Source organism: Aotus nancymaae, unplaced genomic scaffold (genome assembly GCF_030222135.1).
Source record: "Aotus nancymaae isolate 86718 unplaced genomic scaffold, 86718_ANA_hifiasm-v0.15.2.pri h1tg000064l_1, whole genome shotgun sequence".
Classification (NCBI taxonomy): Eukaryota; Metazoa; Chordata; class Mammalia; order Primates; family Aotidae; genus Aotus; species Aotus nancymaae.
In genome coordinates, this window is record NW_026988479.1 from 26,442,020 (window position 1) to 26,467,404 (window position 25,385).

Sequence of the window (25,385 nt, forward strand, 5' to 3'; positions counted from 1 at the left end):
TGAGGGCTGGCTCGGTGCATCGTCGCATTTAAAAAAAATCTAACTCCAAAAGCACTGACATATGATAAAGATTTTCTGAAGGTTTTGTAAAGAATGAAGGAGGGAGTTACATACTATACCGTGCAGTAAAACAATGCAGTTTCCTTATCTGACTTTAGGCTCTCTGAGCCTCTTCCTAAATCTCTCCAGCCACAGACTTCAGCTAACTTCCTCATCAACTTTCTCATTCAGTCCCTCTCCTCAAGTGCACCCTCAGATATCTCAGCGATTCCGATGCACCATGCACCCTGCTCAGCCTAAGAAAATTCTCGTTGGGATTCCCTTTTGCTCTGCTATTAGAGTGGGAGTGGGAATTTGTTCCTCTGGTCAGTCAACGAAGTCTCCTGCTGGGGCCAGGAGAAAAGAGGCAATAAATAAGTTACCAAATAACTTGGATAAAGTGCTGTGAAGGAAAAAACAGAGACCTCACTTTGATCAGGTTAAAAGGGAAGGAGTCTCTGCGGAGGGACATTTGAGTCCTGAGAGATGAGAAGAGATGAGAAGAAGAGGTGATAGAGGGAACAGCAAGTGGAAGGTCCCTGGGTAGGAATGAAGGCGATGTGTTCAGCAGCATAGACAGGACACGGGTGCTGGAGCAGGTGGGCAGGGAGGCAGGGCTGGCCTCACTGCTGGGCTGGCGCGCGCAGGGTTGCAGTTCATGCCAGAACTGTGAAAGGCCGTGAGGGTGACAGGACCATACTTAAGTAGGGGGAAGAATGTAAATGAAAAGTGCGTTTTCCTTTCATGTTTCACCATACATCCCTGCAACTTCCTGCCTGACTTAGAAAGGACAAGCTTGCCTTCCTCTCCTCAGTAATGTTATTGCTTCCTCCGCTGTCAACAAGGGTCTCCACAATTTTCCCTGTAGTAACATCTTGTTCACATGCACTCCAACACTTTTCATACGCAAGAAAGTTGTAAGATTACACTTACTGCTGGAAGTTGTGCATAACACTGAAAAGATAGCAATAGCAACAACAATAATTAACACTACTACTAATTTTCTTTCTTTCTTTTTTTCTTTTTCTTTTTTTTTTGAGATGGAGTCTTGCTCTGTCATCCAGGCAGGAGTGCAGTGGGCACTCAGCTCACTGCGGCCTCCGCCTCCCGGGTTCAACCAATTCTCCTGCCTTAGCCTCCTGAGTAGCTGAGATTACAGGCACATGCCACCACATGTAGCTAATTTTTGTATTTTTAGTAGAGATGGGGTTTTGCCCACCTCAGCCTCCCAAAGTGCTGGGATTGCAGGCGTGAGCCACCGCACCTGGTCAACACTACTAATTATAATGTATAGCTAACATTAGCTACAATAATACTACTACTACTGATTATATGTAATGGATAGCTAACATTAACTGAGTACAAACCATGTGCTAGTCATTATCATAGATAAACTATGATGCTTTAAATGCATTATCATGATTTATCTTTCTTATGAGATAGGTACTATTAAGTCACCCACTCTACCAAAGATATAACTGAGGCTCAAAGAGGTGAAGTAACTTGCCCAAGGTCATACAGCAGGTAAGGCCTGAGCAGAATCTGAATACCTATCTGTGTCCATAGCCTGTGTTTTTCTTTGCTGGCCTGTGGTGCTTCCTAGTGCATGGAAGTGGAAATACAGGACAAATGCAATTGATGGTGATGATGCCAGTCTTTACTAAGCACCTGTCTAGGCAGGGCCTGGGCCTGGGTCTGAGAATACAGAGGTCAGGAAGCCATTCTCCCTCATCTCTCTCTAGGCAATCACATCCATGCTCTTGGCTTCAAGGGCCATCCACCTATCCCCTCCCATTCCCAGCTACCCATTGAACACTTCCACTTGGATGTCTCACAAACAATTGGGAGATAATATGCAAAACCGAGCCTTGGTTTAGACCATAAACCTGTCCTGCCTCCCCGTCTGGGCCTTTCCAGTCTCACACATGCACTACCACCCAAGTCTTCACTGGAGCCAGCAATTTAGAAATCATTCCCGAATCTTCTCTTTTCTTTCTATTCCCACATCCACTCCACCAACTCCTGCCTATTTACATACAAAATCTGTCCCAAATCTGAACACTTCCTGCATCTTCTCCATCACCCCAAGGTCTCAGCACCACTATCTCCAGCTTGGATGACTTCTCACTGGTCTCCCTCACCCACTCTATAGAGCTTGAAAAATGAGCTTTCTGAGACACAAAAAGGATCCCTTTTCTATCTGAAAGCCTTCAACCACCTCTCATTGTACTCAGATTAGACTCTAAAAGTGTTTCCAAGACATACACTTAGCTGATTAGTGCCCTGGCTTGTCAAGGACAGTCTAGATTTTTACCTCTTGTGAATCAGCTATCACCAAGTATTATTTTTAGTGCCTATTTTAGACTGAATGTTTGCGTCCCCTCAAAATTCATATGTTAAAATGTAATCCTATTTGGAGGTGGAGCCCTCATAAATGGGATTACGGCCCTTATGAGAAGAGCCATGTGAACATACAATGAGAAGCTGGCAGTCTGCAGTCCAGAAGGGGGTGCTCACCAGAACCCAGCCACGCTGGCACCCTGATCTTGGACTTCCAGTCTCCAGAACTGTGGGAAATAAATTTCTGTTCTTTAAGCCTCCCAGTCTATGGTATTCTGTTGTAGCAGCCCAAATGGACTAAATCAGTGCTTCTCTCATTCTCAAAAGGTCAGTTTGGACCTCAGATAATACATCCAAGTCACAAGGCCCCCACGTTCTGCACAGCCTATCTCCTCATCCTCATTCCCATCCCTGCTCATGATGTCCTGAGCACCTCAGCCACACCTCAAGCCACTTCAGGCTCTTTCCCAGCTCATGTTGTTCTTCCTCCCTGGAAGACTCTCCTGCCCACTTTTCACATGGTTGGTAGCTCGGCTCTCTGCTCAAAGGTCACCTCCTGGGGGCAGCCTCCTTCTGAATGTGTGTCCCCCTGTCTTATGAGTCTCTTATCACTTTACTTCCTTATCATTGTTTGTAAGGATGTTATTTCTTTCTTTACCTGTTTATCTCCATGATTACAACTGAAAGCCCCTGGAGACAGGAACCATTCCCTCCTTACCCTCTGCTATGCTCCTAGCAGCTTGCAAAAGCCTTCGCATGTAGTAGGTGCTCAATAAATACTTGTTGTGAGATGGAGTGACTTAAAGAATGAATGCATCATTCGCAGCCCGTAAGTTCACAGAATAGTAGGGTCCACTGGAGTTGAGATTTAGGAAAGGGATTTGGGGGAATGAAGTGAGGGAGAGATATTTGACCACCATCTTGGCCACTGTTCTTTAGCAATTCCTGTACAAACCATAACACCACCACCAGAATCCCCTACACATGTACATACAAACTCTCACTTGGGCCCCACGCCAGTTCTCGGAGGTAGGCTTTTTTAGCTCCTGAGGTTCAGAGAGCTGTTCTGGCTAAGCTCTAAGAGCTACAGCCAGAGTGTTTTGCTGAGGCACAGAGCAGGGATTAAGAGGTTGGACTCTGGGGTCAGAGTGCTTAGGTTTGAAGCAACCCATCTCTGCCACTTATTGCCGGTATTACTTTAAGCAAGTCACTTAAATCCTCTGTGTTCCTCAGTTTCCTCATCTGTAAAGTGGGTGGTAATTATACCTGCCCTAAGAGTGTTATGAGGATGTTGTAATTTGCAAAGGCAATTAAACTGCATCTAGCCCAGTGCCTGATACATCCTAAGTGCTTTCTACATTGTTTTCCCTAATGATAGAAGCACTGAATGGCTGGGCATAGTGGCTCACCCTTGTAATCCCAGCACTTTGGGAGGCTAAGGCAGGTGGATTACCTGAGGTCAGGAGTTCGAGACCAGCCTGGCCAACATGGTGAAACCCCATCTCTACTAAAAATACAAAATTAGCCAGGCATGGTGGTGCATGCCTGTAATCCCAGCTACTGGAGAGGCTGAGATGAGAGAATCACTTTAACCCGGGAGGCGGATGTTGCAGTGAGCTGAGATTGCACCATTGCACTCCAGCCTGGGCAACAAAGAGTGAAACTCCATCTCAAAAACAAACAAAAAAGGAGCACTGGTAGGGCTTTTACCAGAATCTTTACTGTCCCTGTGGTCACCACCAGAAGCCTAGCACAGCTCTCACCTGAATTTGAAGCTGATACCATTCCTGGGCCCTCCTGCTTAGGCCCTCAGCGGTCACCAGCCATCCATCTGGGGTCACTCGGAAGGCAGAGCCATTGTTCCCCTTGGTGATTCGGAACGAGTAGGGGGGGCCATTCTCTGGAGAGTCCGGGTCACTCAGGATCAGCTGCAGGACTTTGCTGCCGATGGGGGAGTTCTCCTGAGACCAAGAGTGATGGGAAACCAAAGAGCAAAATGAGTCCTGGTCCTTCTTTGCACCTGTCTGGGTCCATCATCTGGAATGAGTCCTTGGCACTCTGCTTGTAGATGGTGCCTGAACATCAAACTGCTGCTCATTCATTCTGCCTGCCTTTGAGGTAGTTGTGACTTTTCTGTCTAGATCAGGAGCTCCCTGAGGGCAGTGTTGGGTCTTACGAACACAGCCTATTGGGGCTGAAAGGATTCTTAGAGACCTAAGGTTAAACCCTTTATTCTGTAGAGAGATGACTTGTCCAAGATCACAGACTGATGAATCGTGTATTTAAATTAGTTATTCCCTAAGATACTAAGGGAATCATTGTGATTTCCAAAGCCAATTGAATACTTATAAGTGGTTTCTTCCTTAGAAGACCTGCATATCATATGCTTCTGATAAGTGCACTTAAAGATGAGTAGGAATTTAAGAAAAATCAGATTCCCTGAGTCTCATTTTAGCCTCTGTTGCATAACACGGGAATTTAGTATACTATAACATAATGGTTGTTAACTTTCTGGCATCACAATGTTATCTACAAACAGAATCTAATGGGCAGAAACTGATCGGTGCCTACCCAGCAGACATTCTCTCTTGCTTTCTTACAAAATCCTGCTTTTGTTCAGATGTGGACTGAGGATATTCTCAGAAAAAGTATTTTTAGTCAGGTAACTTATTATTTGCAGTCAAAGCGTCCTAACCCATACCCATAATATATAAAACAGGTAGAAGTGGAACAACCCTAGGTGATGCAAAGTGGGACCCAGAACTCTGCCTTTTTATTCACTTCCTCACCTCCCTCACCCTTTATGGCCCTGAAAATTACTCATAGAACCCCAAGGCCCTCTTCAAATCCTATTTGCAAATCATTGGTAGGGAAGAGCTTGGGTTCTGGAAAAAAAAAAAAATGCTAGTGTTAAATCCCAAGTTTGCCACATTCTAGCTATGGCATGTTTTTTTTTTAACCTCAATCTTCTAAATCTGTAAAATGGGCACTACCTACTTCATATGGCTGTTATGAGCCACAAATGAGGTAATGGATATGGAAGTGCCTAACACAGTGCCTGATTCCTTTCAAGTCCATAGCCATTGTTCATGTGGACTAATTCCACTGAGGAGCACCTTCTGCTAGGAGGGAAATGAAGGGAGGAAGGGCTCAGGGTGCCTTGGTGGCTCAAGCTTACCTGGACAGTGGTGCTATAGTTGAGCTGGAAGAATCTTGGTGGGTTATCATTGACATCAGCCACTTGGATAGCGATGTCTGTATCCTCATGCAGTGGAGGCTGCCCGCTGTCTGTGGCTCGGAGCTTCAGGGAATAGCTAGAGGCCTATTGCAGAATGCCCACTGGAGGTTAGCAATGAACTGGTTGTCCCTTCTTCTGCGCCCTGAGTCATCACTAATGTTTTCAGAAAAATAAGTTGGAGACACTTTCCTATGCCCACCCTCATTGCCCACCCGTGGCATTTTAGGGCTTAGGTTTTGGAGTCAGAAATAGCTGTGATTCCCCACTCAATCATTTGCTAGCAATGAGACCTTGGGAAATCGATGATTTTATGTGAGGATAATGTCAGGATGCACTTTCTTAAATTATTTTGAGGATCAAATGGCATAAATCCTTTTAAAGCATTTAGGAAAGTGTCTGGCACACAGTAGGTGCTCAAAAATGTGGCTATTTTATGATGATCTAATGATCTCTACTCAATTGTGAGAAGCCACCTTAGCTCCTCTAGGGAAGGTTACGGGTCACTCAGTCCCTCTCCTGCCTCTGGCCACATAGTCCACAGAGGCCTCACAGAGAAAACAAGTGAGAGACATTCTGGGCAGGTCTGAGGAAGTTTCAGGATGAGGTCTTGACTGCGATTCATCTTCTGGATGCCTAGGACTGTGTCGCTGCTCTAATGAGCTCAGGTTGGGCCCCTCCCACATGACTCACCTGTTCCCAGTCCAGAGCCTTGGCCACCTGTAGCTCCCCCTTCTTGGGGTGAATGGTGAAGTGCCCAAGTTGATTCCCTCCTACCAGGCTATAGGTAATGTCACTATTTAGGGGTCCATCTTCATCAGTCGCTGATACCTGCAGTAGGGTAGGGGGATTGTGAATGGAGGCACAAGGATCTTGATCCCTGGGAATGTAGGGGGAAACAGATATGTCCCTGCCCCAATGACTACCTTTGAGCTGGCAGTACCTGGATCACAGTCATCCCTGCCAAAGAAATCTCTTCACTTACATCCTAGTATGGACTTCAGCATGCCATGATTTATTCATTCATTCACTTGTTCACTCTTGCTAATAGTATCCTAGGCCCTGTTCTAGTAGGTGAGGAATGTGCTAAAATAACTATGCCTGCAGAAAGTTTAATGTCTAATTTTATGGGTAATTCTAATTTGGAGTAAAGTATGATCAGCCTTATGAGAGCACAGAGCACAGACTGATACATTACACTGGGGAGATTAGAAAAGGATTCATGAAGCCCTGAAGGATCAGGAGTGCTTTGGGGGCTGGAGTAGGCATTCCAGGCAGAGGAAATAGTGTGAGCCCAGAGTGTGGAAGTGCAGACGATGTTCTGGGGAAAGGTACATATTCCTGTGTGGTTGGAGCATAGGGTGCACCATATCGGGGAGTGGAGGTAGAGGAGACTGGAAGGTGGGATGAAGAGTGTGGGAGTGTGGGTGTGTGGGTGGACATCGCTCCATTGAATGAGGGAGCTATTGCATATTTAAATGCAAAAAGGTATTATTTAATGTCCCCTTAGCCCCTGCCCCACCCCCAACTGTCATTCCATGTCACCCGCTATGACCAGGCCCTTCCCAGACTTGGGAGTCTCTGGCAGTCCCTCTGGGGTCTGTCTCTTTTCTCTCTTCTCCTAACAAGCCTCACCTATCCAATGCCCCATTCTGTCAGTCTCTGATCTTATCATATGGCTCTGAGACATTCTCTCATGAGAGAGAGTTTGATCGAGTATGGTTTGACCATACTCAAATCTCACATAAACCTCTGACAAGTCAGAGTCAAATCTACAGTGCATTAAATTAATAAACTAATATGTGCTCACAGATGGCTGGGTGTTTGAGGGTGAGATAAGAACTCAGCCCAGAGTTCATGCCCCACAAAGAGCAAGGTGGCAGAGCCTTACCGTAAGGATGACGTCACCCACAAGGGCATTCTCTAAGACCTTTGTTCTATATGGATCTTGGGGGAATCGGGGCCGATGTTCGTTGACATCAGTGATGTTGACCACCACTGTGGTTACGTCACTGAGGGAGGAAGAGCTCTTCCGGATGCACTCAATGGACAGAAAGTACTTGGGGCTTGTCTCAAAGTCCAGGCTTGCATTGACATACAGGATCCCTGAAGAAGCAAGAGGTGACAGGAGCAATGAGACAGTTGGGCCTTCAAAGGCACAGGACTGAGGGTCTGAGCCCAGTCCGAGGAGAGGCAGCTCAACAGGGCTTGGCAACGTGAGTGTTGTCCGTTATCTTTCTGTCCATCTCCCTTTGCTATCCCCTTGACCCCTTTCCCCTCATCTCCCTCATTTTCCTTATTCTCATTCCCAATAGCAGTGTTTCCCTCACTTGTTTCTGTAATATTTGATTCAAATCTCATTTAAATGTGTAATGCTAAATTTATCTCATTGAGATCTATAAAAACCCTGCGGAGCAGAAACAATTGTGATTCCCATTTTCTAGGTCAGTCCATTGACCTAGATGCTCTAATAGGCCAGTGACTTGCCCAACCTCACCCAGCTAGTAAATGACAGACCTTAGGTGATCAAATGAGATTTGTAATACCCAACTCAAAGTCGCCAACAAATTGTTAGGGCATAGGTTATTATTCGGAAAACTGGAAAAAAGAAATAAAAGAACAAGGATTTATGCTGCCTTTCCTGGATAACCAAATAGTTAATGGTGGACACTCTGCTTTTGTTTTATTTTATTTTTCTTTCGACAGCATCATTTGCCAATGGACATCTTTTTATAAAAAATTCAGTCCGAAAATAATGAGGAGTAATCGGATTAGAAAATCACCATTTTACAGCCCTTCATGAAAAAGTATATCTATCTAGAAAATGATCAGCAAAGGCTGTAAAACCATTAGAAGAAAGGCTGATGAAGAAGTCTATAGTGGACTTACATACTCAAATTATAACTATATGTTTATATATAATGGATCAGGCTGACAACACCTGAACTTACCACCTAACTTAACTGCAGAAAAAAAAGAGCCAATTAGCCCTTATGTGCCTCTGGACATGAAGCAAACAGCATAGCATCATCTATGAAGCACTGTTCACCAAGCACTGTTGACTAAACCTGATCAAGGCCTTTGATCCCAGTGTCATCCTAGGAAATACAAGGGCCTGAGGGATATGCTATATGACACTATAAAGAGCCAGCCAATCCCAACTATGGACAATTCCATCAGACACATGACTCAAATGTTCCATTGAACAAATGGCAGGGGGAAATAAAGAGGAAGAAGAAATGTTAGAGATTTAAGGACACTTAAAATCTTGCATATCAACCAAATGCAATATGTAGACGTCTTGGGGATACTAACAAGCCAACTTCAAAAAGACATTTATGAGGATCTGAAAAATGGCCTGGTGATATTAAGGAATTGTTATCTTTTGGGTGTGATAAGATTTGTCCTTTTGTTTAGAAAAAGAGTTCTTATTATACAGAGATACACACTGAAGTCCTTACAAATGAAATGACAAAGTGTCTGGGATTGGACGGATGTGGGGCAGAAGGGTAAAGAGGAAACCAGGCTGGCCTCTGCTGATGACTACTGAAGCTGGGTGGCGGGAACATGGGGCCCATCGTACTATTCTATTTTTTCATATGTTCAAAATCTCCATAGTAAATTTTAAAAATATATGGCTCAATGATAAGACGGCTGTTTGGGGGAGGTAGAGAGCACCATTCCAGGGGCACCATGGGGAGGAATCTGTGTGAGACACAGGCTGACCTAGGTGGCCTCTGAGATGCTTCCGTGAGGTTCTGTGATCCTGACTTACACTCTTCTGTGGCTGGTAGGAAAGAAGAGAGAAGGTTTCCTAGTTCTTTCTCTCTTCATGAGAGTAAGGGGAAATTCAGGGGTGCCAGGATGTTTGGGGTAGATGTGGGGACTGTAGGAGGGAAGCAAGCAGCCTCGTCCTGGGTTGCTTAAGCCCCAGATTCCAGCAAGAGCTTCCTGCCTCTGCAGCCAAGCTGCTTCTGCCTCCTGGCTGGGGCTGAGCTGAGACCATGAAGCCGCAAACTGTGGGAGGAGAGTGGATCGTTGAGGGTCCTGGACACAGAGACCTGGGTGGGGAGGTCGGAGGGTCCCCTTTAAGGGAGATTCCCACATAAGCTGGGGGGAAGGAGGGACCTGGTACTCGGAGAGAAGCAGAAGAGAGTGGAGAAAACCAGAGGAAGTCTGCTCTGGGGGCGCTGCACGGGGCAGATAGCCCCACGGTGGAGGAACCCAGTGCTCGCTGAGACCCTGTACGCAAAGCTTCGGGGCTCGGTGGCTCAGGCTCTCACCTGTGCGAGCATCCAGGCGGAACCTGCCCTGCTCGTTCCCGCTGACCACGCGGTAGCCGGTCTTCTCAGCGCCCGGGCGAGTGAGGGTGGCCAGCTGCAGCACCTCTGTGCCAGGCGGGGCGTCCTCGGGCACCTGCACGCTGTGCTCGGTGTTCAGGAACACGGGTAGGTAGTCTTCTAGGCCCACCACCGAGACCGTGACGGTGCCCAGCGTGGACAGTGGTATTGGGGTGCCCAGGTCGGAGGCACGGACGGTGAGCTCCAGTGGTGCTTGGGGCCTGACCTGCAGCGGCTTTTCCAGGCGGATCACGCCCGTCGTGGCGTCGATGGAAAAGTGGCCTTCGGCAGAATCCGGCAGAGAGTAAACCACCTGGGCATTGGGGCCTGGCAGGGAGACCAAGCGTGTGATCCACACTGAGGGCGCCTCCTCTGGCCCTGCCTGCAGCAAACCCTGCAGCCACAGGAGCGCCTGGGGAGGGGCTCCCTTGAAGGCTGACAGGCTGGCTCAGGTATATTAGGAGTGAGAATCTCTCCAGCCGGGGGTCTTGACTGGGGCGGGGAGACCCAAGGGCTCACTAAAAGGTTTTTGGGGGAAGGGAGGTACAAATCTATCAAACTATCTGAAAATATGGTGTGGGGATTAGGGTCTAATATTAGTTTATTAATGGAAAATGTGCAGATAAAATCACCCATAGAGAGTTCCTTGACTGAGATAGAACAGTTCTGCATCTTGATTGTGGTGTTGGTTGCAAGAATCTAAACATGGAATAATACTGCATAGAACTAAGTGTGCGTGTACAAACACACACACACACACACACACACACACACACACACAAACAAGTGCATATAAAAACTGGTGAAATCTGAGTAGCAAGGCTTGCAGTCTAGTTACCAACAATGGACCAATGTCAATTTTCCAGGTTTTTTGGTTTTTCTTTTTTGAGATGGAACCTTCTTCTGTGGCTAGGTTGGAGTGCAGCGGAACAATCTCAGCTCACTGCAACCTCTGCCTCCTGGTTCAAGCTATTCTCCTGCCTCAGCCTCCTGAGCAGCTGGAATTTCAGTTTTGATGTTATATTACTATTATGTAAGATGTTGCCATTAGGGAAGCTACATGAAGAGTGCACACAGTCCTTACCAGTCCTATTTTTGCAACTTCCTATGGAGTCTATAATTACGTCAATATAAAAAGTTAAGAAAACACCCATGGAAGTTCTTAGTAAATCAAAACACACAATGTTTCTCCAGCTTTGTCTCTAATTATGGTATTTTCTTTGGTTAAGTACCAGATGAAGCAGTTGGCCATAGTGTATGAAAAACACAAGCATTTAAGGGTCAGTTGTGAGGCCCTCCCCCAGTGAGATGAACACAAGCCCTGAGCCTGAGGTCTCACATCTCCCACACACGTGGAGCACATACTTCTTCTGTGGAATGGTGACAGGAATTGCCTATGAGAAGAGTTGAATTTATATCCGTTAAATGCACATGCCATGCATCTTCCCCATATAGGCACTTACATGAAGAAACCATCATTTTTCTAGAGACAGAGATGCTGATCAAGCCACGGCTGGATTATTTAGTTGAAATATTTGGGTTGGAATAACCATTTTGGAAATATTAATGGTAAATTGATACAAGGCCACTCTAGGAGGTGTCTAGGAGATCTGTGTGATTGCAGAGGGCAGAGCTGGGACTGACAGATGTCCCACTTGATAATGGCCTGAGGAACCATGGAAGGAAGGGGCTGCTTAGAAGGTAGAGAGCATCCTGTCCCTGGAGTTATGTAAGCATTGGTTAATGGAGCACTTACAGAGCCTTGCAGCCATCAGATGAAGAGGTAGATAACATGGATTATGGGTCACTCCAGCTCTGATGTATTTGGATCTCTCCTATCAAACCCATTTCTGCATCTTAAGCAAGTCTATTCCACTTGCACTTGTTACCTTCGACATACACACACACACACACACACACACAACATATACACACACATTTCCTGATCCAGCTACCCTGCCTTTGTATTGACTGTTTGCCCTCCCTAGAACCCCTACATCCATTGAATATCTCACCTCCTTTAATGCCAAGCTAAAACTCACTTTCTCTAGAAAATCTTAATTTTACCCTGCTGTTGTCAAACAGAGCAGGGTGTTTTGATCCCACTTTTATCATCATCATTTTCCCGTGTTGTCCTGGCTAACCATATCTGAATTATAAAATTTGACTCTGGAAAACTGGACAGGATATATATATATATATATATAATAATTTTATAATTCGGATAGGGTAATATATATTACCCTATCCGAATTATAAAATTATAAAACTGAATAAGTCTGATTGGTTTATTTCTGATTAAATGTTTGTACTTAAAAATGCCTAAATGGCAGTATTGAAAAAGTTCCTGGGTCTAAGTGGAAGGGGAGAAACAATAAGGCTGAAATACCTTGTTCCTGCCTCAAAACATTGCTAAAATCATTTGTCACGTAGCACTTAGTGTTCAGTTTGAGGATAAATACTTTGTACTTTTAAACATCCACAGACTCAACAAGGAGGCACGGTCCTTATAAGTCCTAGAGAGACACAAAAGGGGCCAAACTCTTGCGCAAGGTGACCCAAGAAATCATTGGAAATGGTCTCAATCCTTCTCAGACTCACCTTGGTCAGGATCCCGGGCAAATACTACAGCCACAGGAGTCTTAACTGTGGTGTTGTCGAAGACAGCCACAGCACAGTGGCTGGGGAAGAACCGTGGTGCGTTGTCATTCACATCCTCCACATGGAGGGTCACGTCTGCCTGGCACGATCGGCCACCTCCATCCGTCGCCTTGGCAACAAGATTGAACACATCCTTCCTTTCTCGGTCTAGGGGTGTGAGTGTGGTCAGCTCCCCTGGCCAGAGAAATGACAAAAGTCGAGCTTTCTAAATATTACCCAAGCATATGCCCTCTAGATATCTACAGGAGACAAACCCAGCCACACAGTTTTGTTCACAGCAAGAAGGTGTCAATACAGTCAGGAAAGCAGCTAAGCCTGTGTCCCCCGACACCCATTCACCTCCCTGATTCTCCCAAACACACTCCCTCATCACATTGCCAATTTAAGATCATCACCAACAAGCTAAAATTAGATACATTTGTAAAGGCTAATTAGGCAATTTCTAACAATATATAAAATGCATTTATCCTTTGGTTCATTATTCCACTTCTAGGAATATATATATATATTCTATAGAAAATCAACCCAAAGATAAAAAGCTATGTGTAAGGATATTCTCTGCAGTACTGTTTATAACAGCAACATATTGAAATCATCCTATGTGTCTTTCAAAAGGGACTGGTTAAGTATATTATGATTTAGCCACACAGCAAAATACCATGTGTGGTGTTATATATATCTTGGTTTTCATGCATGACTCCTGCCCACGATTCTCATAGCCCTTGTTACACAGTCTTTTGTTATAATGTTGGGTGTGTTAGGCCTCAGGAAACAGAATTTCTCTGACCTTCTCCTGCTCTCCTTTTGCCTGCCCCAAAGCAGGACTCCCATCTTTTCCCCCTTTTCTCTTTGTGGGTTTTAAGACCCTCCCCAAAAAGGGTCCTGCCTTGTACCCTGGGGAAATAATGCTGGCATCATGAAGCTCCCATAACAACCCAAGAGGACTGGGTTTGCAGAGCTTCTACCTCACTGAACACGTGGAGGTTCCTGGAGGGTGGTGAGCCCAGGGAGGATACAGGAGCTCCACGCCCCTTTCCTCATGCCTTGCACTACACCTCTCTTCACCTGTATCCTTTGCAATATCCTTTATAATAAACCGGTAAACCCAAGTGTTTTCCTGAGTTCTGTGAGCTGTCCCAATAAATTAATCGAACCCAAAGAAGGAGTTGTGGGAGCCCCAACTTGAAGCCGGTTGGTCAGACATTCTGGAGACCTGGACTTGCAGCTGGTGTCTGGGGAAGGGGATACGGTCTTGTGGACTGAGCCCTCAACCTGTGGGATCTGATGCTATCTCCAGATAGATGGTGTCAGAATTGAATTAGAGGACACCTGAGTGGTCTCCATTACTTGTTGTAGGGGGGAAACCCACTCGCATTTGGTCACAGTCTTCTGTGTTGATGGTTGTTGGGGTGTGAAAGCAGAGGAAAAACCTGGTTTGAGAGAGGTTTTTCTGAAACACCATGTAACCAAAAATGAATTATGATAGAGCTTTGAGATACTGCTGAGTGAAGAAAAGCAAGTTACGAATAGTATTCTACTTTCATGAAGTAATCATATCAACATTTTGGAGATGCATGGAAAACCAGTCAGATAGAATAGATACCAAGAATCCTTATCTGTGGGGGAAGGGGTTATCGTGCAGATGTTCCAGTTTCTGCATAATACTTATCTACATTGCTTGAATTTTATACCATGAACATGTGTTATTTCCATATTCAGAAAAAATGCCAGTGTTTGGGTTTTTTGCTTTTGTTTTTGTTAAGTCCTTACTGATCATCCTGATGCTGAACAAAGAGCAGCAGAGAGAGGTTAGGTAACCTGCCTGGGTCACTCTGCATGCCCCTGCTGAGGTTAGGAAGGACAACATTGCCTCCTATCTACCCAGACAGCTTCCTGGGACACCCCTCTCCCCTGCTCAGGTATCTCCCAGTCATCCTCTGAGCTGTTGGACCCAAGCCAAGTGTCAGCAGCTGGCCTTTGTGACCTGGGCTTTCTGTGCTTCCCATCCCACACCCTTCCCTGCAGCAGTAGGACAGGAATTCCTCCTCAGTGGGCTGCTTTTCCAAAGGAAGTCCACTCCACCAGACTCACAGCCCAGCTCTCCTGGGTACTCCTGGCCTACCCTGCAGAAATCTCTGCTTCCCAATCTGCTCTGTCCCCTGACTAGCAACAATGATAATGGCAACCACATCTACTGAGCCAGACCTGGGCTAGGCTTCCATATGCTTTCTCACTTGTGATCTTCACAACAATTCTATGAGGTGTTATCCCCAGTTTGCAGCACAGATACCTTGAGATCATGTTCCTGACCATGACATTCACCGGCCTAAATCCTCCAATGGCTTTAAAGATGTGATTTGGCTCTGCCCACCCTGGAGCCTCATTCTTTGTTCTTTCTCCTCCCTCTCACAAACTGGGCACCAGTTTGTGGCCTTCTGTCAGGTCCTCAGTGAGGGTACTATTTCCCCAGAGAAGGTCTTTGTATAAATTCTCCTTCTACTTTGAGTGCTCTTTCCCCCATTCTCTTACCCCTGGCTTACTCTTCTGTGTCTGCAAGTCTCACATAAAGTGGCATTTCCTCAGTGATGTTTTACTGAATCCCACTCCATAGCCCAAGTCAAGTTCTGTCTTTCTGCTAGCTGTGGGAATAGCTAGCAGAAAGACAGAAAGAAAGAGAGAGAGAGAAAGAAAGAAGAAAGAAAGAAAGATAAAGGGAAGGAGGGAGGGAAGGAAGGAAGGAAGGAGGGAAGGAAGGAAGGAAAAGAAAAAAGAAGGGAAGGGGAGAAAAGAAAAGAGAAGAAAAGAGGAGTGGGGAGGGGAGGAAAGGGAAGGGGAGGGGAAGAAAGAGAAGCAAAAGAGAAACCAAGGTGTCAGCTGTGCTGAAATAAATTTTAAAAGAATAAAATAAATCCCCTTAGCACCCTGCATTTTTTCTTAATTCAGCACATTTAAAACCACTTCAGTAACTCCCTTTCCCACTAGACTGTAAGGACCCAAATCTTGTCTTATCAATCTATTTATGTCCCCAGTCCAATGCTTGGCACAAAGGACCAATACACGTTTGCTGATGGATAAGTGAATTCCTGTTCCTTGTCCAAGGAGAATACCATGGCACTGGGCACTTGGTATCCAGTAAAGAAGTTCTTGTCTTGATCCTGCAGCTCAGGAAACCCACCTGTATGAGGATCCAGCTTGAATTCGTGCGCCCCAGGGCCATGCAGAGAATATGTGATCTGAGCATTGGTATCAGCGTCCAAGTCTGTGGCAGAAACCTTCAAAATGAAGTGTCCTGGAAATACATCTTCATGAACCTTGCCAGTATAGAGAAGCTAGAGATGGAAAGACAATGAAGAGGGAGACTGTGGGAACTGCATTCAAATCCAGAGAGAAGCAGAGGGAGGCAGAAGCAGAAAGAGAGACACAAGAGGGCAGAGATGAACAGAGACAGCAAAAAGGATAGAGACAGAGAGAAAGAGAAGCAGAGGGAGGGAGGGAGGAGAACAGAGGGGGTAGAATAAGATGAAACGTGCAAGGAAAATTGAGATATAAAGCAGGAAGAGGATGACAAGAGAACAAGTCAGAAAAGAGAGAATGGAGAAGTTCCACCATCGGAAAAGCCCACAGGCAGGGCTAGAAGGGGCTGCTATAACTTCTTCTACCCAGTCCTCTGAGGCTTTTGGAGGAGGAAGGCAAGATGAGCCTGACACAGGCATTCTGGAAGGTGTCAGGTCAATCTCCCCTGCCTCTGTGGCAAGGCCATGCTATTAAGCTTATCTCCCTGACCACATCCCCAGGACAGACCCTTGACCTTTGAGTCAGGTCTGGACTCCAGTGGCCCCATTGCTTGGCCCGCCCTCCCTTTGCTGCAGATACCTTCATGACATCTGAGGGAGTGGCAGAGGGGAAAGGCTAGAGATCCCTGAGAATTCAATTTTTCTTCAGTGGCTGACTCTGAGCCAGCCTCCAAGCATCATGGTTTCCACCACTGTGGAGTGTGGGCAAGCATGGACCCCTGTATGCCCTGGATGAAAATTTTATTTATTTTTTTCTGTCCTTTTCTTTTCTTTTTCTCTGAGACAGAGTCTCACTCTGTTGCCCAGGCTAGAGTGCAGTGCACTATCTTGGCTCACTGCAACCTCCTCCTCCTGGGTTCAAGCAATTATCTTGCCTCAGCCTCCTAGGTAGCTGGGATTACAGGCACATGCCACCACACCTGGCTCATTTTTTCTTATTTTTGTATTTTTAATACAGATGGGGTTTCGCCATGTTGGCCAGGCTGACCTCAGGTGATCGCCTGCCTTGGCCTCCCAAAGTGCTCTGATTATAGGCGTTGATGGAAGTTTTATACCTGGGCAGCTGTGTGGAGATGGTTCCCCAGGCCTCTTTTCCCTGGATCTAGTGATGCTATGAACCATCTCTAGGAGGGCCAGGGTGAGCCTGATCCCAGCCTCTCCCAACATGGGGAGAACAGATGTTGGTTGTAATGGTGGCTGAGGGAAAAGAGAAGGAATGAGACCACCATTCTCCCCAAGAAAGCCTCCCTTCTGAGACCACCCAAAACGGTCATCTTCGATCCTGAAAAGACATTTTGCATGCATATCAATAATCGGACTCTCTTTTTCTACTGTGCCTTTTTGTGACAGGCATGTAGAAGAGCGGAGGAGGAAAAGGTGAGGAGATACATGTATTTATGTGTGTTGCCAGGTATGTGTCTATACGTTTACATGTGTGTGCAAGTAAGTAAAAGTTTGTATATATGCAAATGCATATGGAAGTATGTTCATGTGAATATATTATGTATAGTTGCATGTGTGGTAGAGTGAGGGGAAGAAGAACAGAGAGAGGGGCAGGAGAAGGGAGGACTGAGGGACCCATCTCTGAGGCTGCCCTGTCTCATGCAGATGTGGGTATATGGATGAATGTACTAGGTATATGCTTATGTGTTTTTGTGTACATATGTATGGATATTTGCCTGTTTCTATGTATAAGAGAAGGAGGGGATCTGCAGTTGGCTAAATTACCCCAGCAGATGTAGGGAGGTGCATATACAGGCATGGGGTGAGGAGTTTGTCTGGGGCCAGGTCTCTATTAATGTATTTGATAATAGTGAGCCATATCAACAAGTTAAGCAGGGCCAGGGGTTTGCCCATTGGGCACGGCTGGCTGTGTTTGGAGAATGCATATGTTACTTTCCTTCTGGATATGTTCTGTGGAGAAATACACCTTTGTTGGGAATGTAGGGGGAAAGATGTGTGCCATGAGTTTTGAACAGTTTGGCATATCCTTATGGGGGCCAAGGAACTAGAATGCTCCCAGGAACTAGTCTGAGGCTTGCCAGGGAGAAGCAAGGGAGGTGAGGTTAGTGATGGCCAGCCTCAGAGGTGGGTCCCTCAGCCCTCCTTTCTCCTGCTCCTCACTCTCTGTTCTTCTGCCCCACTCTACCTCCCTTCTACTGCCCCTTGCTCTGTTCTCCCATGCCTCACTCTACCTTCCTTGCCTCCACTACCCATCTCGCCCCTCACCGGGCTCTCACCTGTGAGCACTGTGGGCTGTTATCATTGACATCCAGGACAAAGATCTCAACGGTGACCGAAGCCTGGAACTTGCCATCAGATGCTGTGACTCTGAGCAAGTACTTGGCCACGTGCTCGCGGTCCAGGGTCTTCCTTGAGGAAATCCTCCACTCATCTCCAACTTGACTGATGCCAAACTGGCCCAGGGGGTCTCCCTCTAAACAAATGGGAAGAGCTTTCAGAAGCCAAGCAATAGACATGAACTAGGCTTTGTGTCACAGGCGGCTGCCCACTGGACATGTTTTTTAGGATTGCTGGGAAGGCAAACATTTCATTCCTTAACTAGGAATCCACAATTCTACACTGAGTCCACTTTTTGGTGTTACGAAGCTACTTCTGACTTCAAATACCTCCTGTTAAATGAAATTATCAATACAAGAAGCATCACTCCAAAATACGTGGCCGAGGGGAGGGTTTTTTATTTTTGTGGTCCCAAAGGCATGGGGGGAAGTTAAAGGGAAACAAATTTCAGTTCTACGTAAATGTCTAAGATGTATAGCTATACAACAGTGGAGTGGTAGGAAGCAATCAAAAACACTAAACAGGCTGGGCACGATGGCTCACACCTGTAATCCCAACACTTTGGGAGGCCAAAGCGGGCAGATCACAAGGTCAGGAGTTCGAGATCAGCTGGGCCAACATAGTGAAATCCCATCTGTACTAAAAATACAAAAATTAGCCTGGTGTGGTGCCACATGCCAGTCGTCCCAGCTACTCTGGAGGCTGAGGCAGGAGAATTGCTGGAACCTGGTAGGTGGAAGTTGCAGTGAGCCAAGACCATGCCATTGCACTCCAGTTTGGGTGACAGAGTGAGACTCCATCTCAAGAAACAAAATAAAACAAAACAAAAACACTATATGCTCCGAGGTTTTACTTTACAACTAAGAACGCGGCCTAAGTGGAGGTTCTGTAGGAGCTCTAGGTTTGTTTGTAAGTCATCTTTCTTTCCTTGACACTAATCACATACAAGAATGTGGGAATATGGATTTCTCACTCTGAGATTCTAAGATTCCAGAGTTCTAAGATCCAACTACTCCAAGAATTGATAACATGTTCACGTTTTTTATTCTATGATCCTGAGATTTTAAGGCTGCTGCACTTTTAGAAGTTTGGTATTTTAAGAAGATAAGATTCTATTTTTCTACGACTGTACTTCAAACAGCTTTGATCCTATGTCTTTAGGAGTGTATGGTCCTTGGTTGGAACTTCAGGCTAATGAGCTCTTCACTGGACAGCTGTGACAGCAGAAGGAGCCATGTTCATGGGAATAGGGGGACATGGCACCTGGAGATGAGGAAAAAAAGACACTGAGGTGGGAAGAAACTCTCATGGCCACTGGTTAGCTGGTTTAGCCATTGGATTGGGAGTAGGGAGTTTAGTTTTACAGTAGATATCTACTAAGGAAAGCAGCTTGTAGGGTAGGGTTTTAATCCCAGCCCTGAAGTAAGCACAAGAGTGTGACCTTGGTTGAACTTCTCCATCTGGGCCTTGGTTTCCACCTATATGAAATGAGGAAATTACATCTAAGGAAGTGCTGTCATTCCTACACTTAGGACCTGTGATTGACTGAGAAGCATTTTATATCACTCACAACTTTCCCTGGGCAGGACACTCTCCGTAAAGTCACTTGACAGAATTTTCATAGATCATGCAACTTTCTTGGTGCCTCCTCCATCTTTCAAAAGACAACTGACAGCAGTTAGAGTATGATTCACATAAAATAATGAGACATCCTTTTTGCAAAGCACTTTCTAATGTATAGGGCTCTATATAAATTAAGATCTTACCAGCATGCCTGTGAGGTGAAAGAGAACATGCATGCTAAGTCTATAGGTAGAGCAACTGAGGCCCTAGGGGGTTAAGTGTGCCCAAAGTCACACTGCTAACAAGTGGCAAACCCAGGACATGAACCTATTTTAGGGCACCTCTTCCTGCATGTTATTCAATACATTCCTGAGCCTGCAATCCATGACAGGTGTTCTTACCTGTGATGTAGCAGGTGACCTGCCTGTTCTGCTCAGAGATGTCGGCATCCAGGGTCTTTAGAGTGGCCACCAGTTCACCGGGCTCACTGTTCTCAATCACGGATCCTCTGTACTCTTCAGAAGCAAACTGGGGAGCATTGTCATTCTCGTCTGTAATGGAGACCTGAACCAGGGCCTGAGAGGATAGCTGGATGGTCCGTCCGTGGTCATAGGCCACCACATGAAAATGATAAGTCTGGCAGGTCTCACAGTCAAGTTCCTGGAGTGTGGTGATCCAACCACTCTCACTGTCAATGGCAAAGAGCTCATGGACATTGCTACCAGGGTCTGCGGACAGCCTGTAGCTCACCTGGCCATCTCTCCCAGTGTCCTTGTCAATGGCAGTCACTTGAATGACTGAGGTCCCCACTGGCATATTCTCAGTGAGGACAGCCTTATATGGATCAGCCTCAAATACAGGCCTATTGTCATTGACGTCTATCACTTGGATGTTGACAGAGACCAAGGACACCACATCAGTGTTCTGAAGGCAATGTGCCATCACATCAATCTGGTACAATTTGGTGGATTCATGGTCCATGGTCTTCCTCACCTTTATGACCCCTGTGTCTGGGTCCAAGGAGAAGACACCATCCTTGTTGCTCTCAGGTGTGGTGCCCCGCACTAGACTGTAGATGACTGGATCGTGAGCTGCCACTGCTTTAACAACCCCAATTTCAGACCCTTCTGGAAGGTCTTCAGATGCAGGGAAAGTATACAGAGGTTCAGAAAATTTTGGCAAGGATACTTTTTTAGGAACCACCTGAAGTCGTACGGGCACCTGAGAGTCCCAGTGAGGAGGGCCTCCATCCTGGGCTTTGATTATGAAGTCGATGGTCCTATTTTCCAAGCCCACCAGGCTGTCTTTCACCTTGACCACACCAGTGACTGGGTTAATTTCAATGACATCTTTAACTAGGTCCTCTGGGTTCACTGAGTAGGTGACATCTGCGTTCTGACCTTCATCTGCATCGTAGGCCAGCACCTGGATAACCGGGGAGTCTTTGCTGACATTGGATTGAATGGATACCGTGTATGCAGATGCTTTGAACTGTGGGGGGTTGTCATTTTCATCTGTGAGGATGATCTTCACCGTGCAGAAGGCCACTCTTCCTCCTCCATCCTGAGCCATGACCTTAATAGCAATGACTCTCTCAGTTGAATTTTCCCGATCCAGTTTCTGCAGAGTAGCAATCTGGCCATTGGGGCTTATGGAGAACTTCTCACTTGCTAGTTTATTGATGATGGTATAATCTATAGTACCATAGGGACCACTATCTTTGTCTATGGCTAGCAAATCAATCACCTTGGTTCCAACCATTGCATTCTCTGCTAATTCTGCCTCATAAAGGTGCTGCTGGAACTCTGGGCTATACTTGTTGGCATTTGTAGTGTTGATGTAAACAGGAACAGTTGCTCGGAAGACCCCATCAGAAGCACCTACCCTCAAACTGTAAGAAGAATCCAGGTGCTTTTTGCAAAGGTTGAACATAGAAATTATTCCTGACGAGCTGTTAATGGAGAAGTGCCTGTCCTGATTGCCAGAAAGAATCAGGTACTCCAGGCGGGAGGTGTCCCTGCTGTCAGGGTCAATAGCCTGGACTTTAAGAACCAGGTGTCCACAGGTTGCCAGCTCACTGACATTGGCTTCATATTGAGCTTGTCTGAACTCTGGGGGGTTATCATTGATATCAGATACATTGACAACCACAAGGGTTTCACCAGTGAGTGGAGGATCTCCTTTATCCATGGCCCTGACTTTCACATGAAAGTGTTGTTGGGCTTCATAATCCAGTTCTTGAACTGTGGACATTTCCCCTGTGCTCCCATTGATCTGGAAGAACTTGGAAACATCTGAGCCATCCTCCACGATCTGATAAGAGACGTCACGGTTCCGCCCTGAGTCCTGGTCAGAAGCCAACAGTTGGATCACAGGGGTCTGAGCAGGCAAGCCTTCTGAGATGGAAGTGGTATAGACCAATTGGGAAAAAGTGGGAGGGTTATCATTGACGTCCTCCACCAGGACTTCCACTGTGGCTTCAGAAAATGACCCCAGAGCTGTATCTGTGGCTCTGACTGTGAACACATGTTTGGTCTTGGACTCATAGTCCAAAGGCCCTGTTACTGTTAGGACACCGGTCTTAAAGTCAGTGGTGAACAGCATCAAGGGTTCTTCCTCCACAATGTTGTAGATGAGCCGGAGTCCCTCTGGACTTCGGGCCTGGGTGTGGAGAATTGGAGTATAGAGGGTGATATTTTCAGGTACTCTGACTTTGTAGTAAGGACTCTGAAACAGTGGGTTGGATTTATTTCTTACAGTGACAAGTACCTCTTCCTCACTCTGGAGGGATGGTGTTCCTCCATCCCGAGCAATGACTTTGAGGCGATACTTATTTAAAGCTTGATAATCAAAGGGTTTCCTGAGTGATATGTCCCCAAGATAGGGGTCAATTCGGAAATATGTATAATCTTCTGCAAATGTATATGTAATGGCCCCATTTGTCCCCAAGTCCTCATCAGTGGCAGATACCTGAAAGAGGACATCCCCTGGCTCTGTGCCATCTTGGATGATTGTATAATAGGGCAGATGCTTAAATTTGGGGGGATTATCATTGACATCCTCAATAGAGACTCGTACCAAAGCCTGAGCTACCCGCTGAGGGGTCCGATTGTCCCTCACTTCCACTGCCAGCTCGTGAGTGTCCTGCTGCTCCCGGTCAAACACCACACCTCTTGTCTGCAACACACCTGCTGACTGGACCATATGAAACATATCTGTGCCATTCAAGAGGAAGTAGGAAAGGGTGTCATTCAAATAATTGCCCTGGGCACCAAGAATCACGAGTGCCTTTCTGTCCTGCAAGTTCTCCTTCACAGTTGCCCTATAGACATCCTGATCAAACTGCAAGCTTTTGTCAAGGACTTGGTTCAAATAAATTTTTACCAGTGCAGTGTCTTGATACAAACCATCAGAAGCCCTGATGGTGAGTTTCCGAGAGAGTCCCATGAAAGCAGGATTGAGCACAGATATGCGGCCAGTGATAGGATGAATGGTAACAGCTTCATCAGCATTGCCAGTTTTGATGCTATAGTTGACTTCGGAGTCATCATCGCTGGCCCGCACCATGAGAAGCTCCATGCCTGGATGGATAGGCCCCACTATTGCTACCTCATATATCTGTTCTGAGAACCTGGGAGGAGAGTCATTCACATCTCTGACATTAATGATGACTTGGGCAGGTCTGGGTGCAAATAATATGGGGCTTCCTTGGTCATGGACATAGACACAGAATTTGAAAGAGGGCCTGCTCTCATAATCCATCTCTGATACAATGGTTAGGGTTCCCATGCTGGGATCAATTTTGAAAAACTTCAAGGCCTCTGGCTCCAAAATTTTATAGACCAACAAGGAATTAGCTTCTTTGTCACTGTCAGAGGCATGAATCACAAAGGGGTTGTTGTTTTTATCCATAATCATGCTGTACAATGGAGCTGCTTCACTAATTTGGCCCACAAAAGTTGACTTTAAGAACATAGGAGCATTGTCATTTTCATCAATTATGTCAACTACCACTATGACATCAGTAAATGCACCTGCCATATTGCTGCCTCGGATTTTCAGCTGGTAAGATGAGATTTTCTCATGGTCCAAGTTCTTCTGGGTGGAAATGAGGCCAGAATATGAGTTCATAGAGAAGACACCATCCTTGTTTCCCTCTCTTAACTCATAGGTAACTTCAGAGGAGCTCATAGCAGAGACAAGGAGGATTGGGGAACCAACAGGGATTGATTCAGGGATCTCCACAAAGTACTCGGTGTTTGAAAAGATAGGGGCGCTCCTATCTGAGAGGTAGACATGAATGATCACTGTAGCCAGGTCATGCCATTGTGGGGAGCCTTGATCTTCTGCCTTCACTGTCAGGGTATGCGGGACATGATTTGCCCAATCAAGTTTTTGAGTTAGAGTAATGATGCCTAGCAGGGCATTGATGTTGAAGAAACCTTCACCGTTCCCTGAAACAGAAGACAAGAGAAACAAGTGTGCCACACCCTCGAGAGGTATCAACTAGGTTTTCTAGATCAGTAAATGGGCTATCACACAAAACCTGGACAGAGCAAAATCTGCATATAGTGTATATCCACCCTGGATATAGTGTGTACGGTAGATACTTTATAAATTTTCTAACATGGTGCACATATGGGTACTTCATATCACTGTCAACTATCACTAAGTTTCTGGGATACAACTTAAGCTACAAACCAAAGCTACATTAGGTCTTTGAAACCAAAAAAGGAGACTCCACAGGAAAAGCACGCTCCACTCTGAATTTTAGTGATGACTTTTGTGGGAAAAGCTTCTTACTGAAAAATTGCATTGTACAGCATTTTTAACCATCTTTTATATAACTTTTTTTTTTAAGAGTCAGCGTCTTGCCTGTCACCCAGGTTGGAGTGTAGTGATGTGAGCATGGCTCACTGCAGCCTCAAACTCCAGGGTTCAAGAGGTTCTCCAGCCTCAGCCTCTGCTGGGATTCTAGGTGTGAGCCACTATGCCTGGCTACATTTTTATATAATTTTTAATAGCTTTGGTTATATAGAACACCCGTATCTCTCAGTTCCTGAGCAAATGCCTTTGCACCACGCCTGGATTTCCTAAACTTTAGGCATTCTCACATCATCTTTGTAACTTTTTCAATATCCATCCATGGCCTATGCTATTTTACACTATTAATAAATTGATTTTTTCCTTTAAATTAATTCACTCTTAAAATTTGATAAATATTTTTAAAGGTAAATCTATGTTGCTTCTTTAAATAAAAACACTATATTGCTTTCCATAAATCAGAAGTTACCATAAAAAGAAGTCAAAGAAAAAATACCCTGTTAAAATTGAGATACTGCTTGCCAAAGGTCTGAGCCTGTGAGCTATCCTTTTTTTTTTTTTGGTAAACAAAGAGTGGCAGGTGCTAGAGAAGACTAATAGACATTCTAGTACCCAACAGAGACTTTGTTCTTCATTTTCTCAGGGAGGAATTTAAAGAGGAATGCTTTCTCCATGCCCAATTACCTTTTGCTGCCATAACTGAGTAATACTTTAATTGTTTCACTCACCACCACAGGTACAGACCTTACACTTGAGAAACTATTGCACTTCACAAGTCTTATGCCCTCT

The 25,385-nt window shown here is 45.6% G+C and overlaps 2 protein-coding genes across 6 annotated transcripts in view; one reads left to right on the forward strand and one right to left on the reverse strand.

The window, feature by feature from the left end:
• The window catches only part of SLC36A1 (solute carrier family 36 member 1), a 124,318-nt gene that overhangs the window by 86,419 nt on the left and 12,514 nt on the right, over positions 1 to 25,385 (forward strand). The gene's annotated exons all lie outside the window — the stretch shown is intronic.
• The window catches only part of FAT2 (FAT atypical cadherin 2), an 89,484-nt gene that overhangs the window by 18,531 nt on the left and 45,568 nt on the right, over positions 1 to 25,385 (reverse strand). For 4 of the 5 annotated variants that reach the window (XR_010338793.1, XM_012470883.2, XM_012470155.3 and 1 more), the window contains 9 exons: positions 20,174 to 24,226; positions 18,149 to 18,345; positions 15,791 to 15,944; positions 12,556 to 12,789; positions 9,898 to 10,281; positions 7,506 to 7,720; positions 6,308 to 6,445; positions 5,558 to 5,701; positions 4,143 to 4,340 (listed from right to left, as the gene is read on the reverse strand). Coding sequence is in view for 4 of the 5 variants with exons in the window: in XM_012470883.2 (XP_012326306.2) it covers positions 4,143 to 4,340; positions 5,558 to 5,701; positions 6,308 to 6,445; positions 7,506 to 7,720; positions 9,898 to 10,281; positions 12,556 to 12,789; positions 15,791 to 15,944; positions 18,149 to 18,345; positions 20,174 to 24,226 (5,717 nt within the window). In the remaining variant the exon portion in view is untranslated. The remainder of the gene's footprint in view (positions 1 to 4,142; positions 4,341 to 5,557; positions 5,702 to 6,307; positions 6,446 to 7,505; positions 7,721 to 9,897; positions 10,282 to 12,555; positions 12,790 to 15,790; positions 15,945 to 18,148; positions 18,346 to 20,173; positions 24,227 to 25,385) is intronic. The other variant, XM_012471557.2, reaches the window with a different exon arrangement.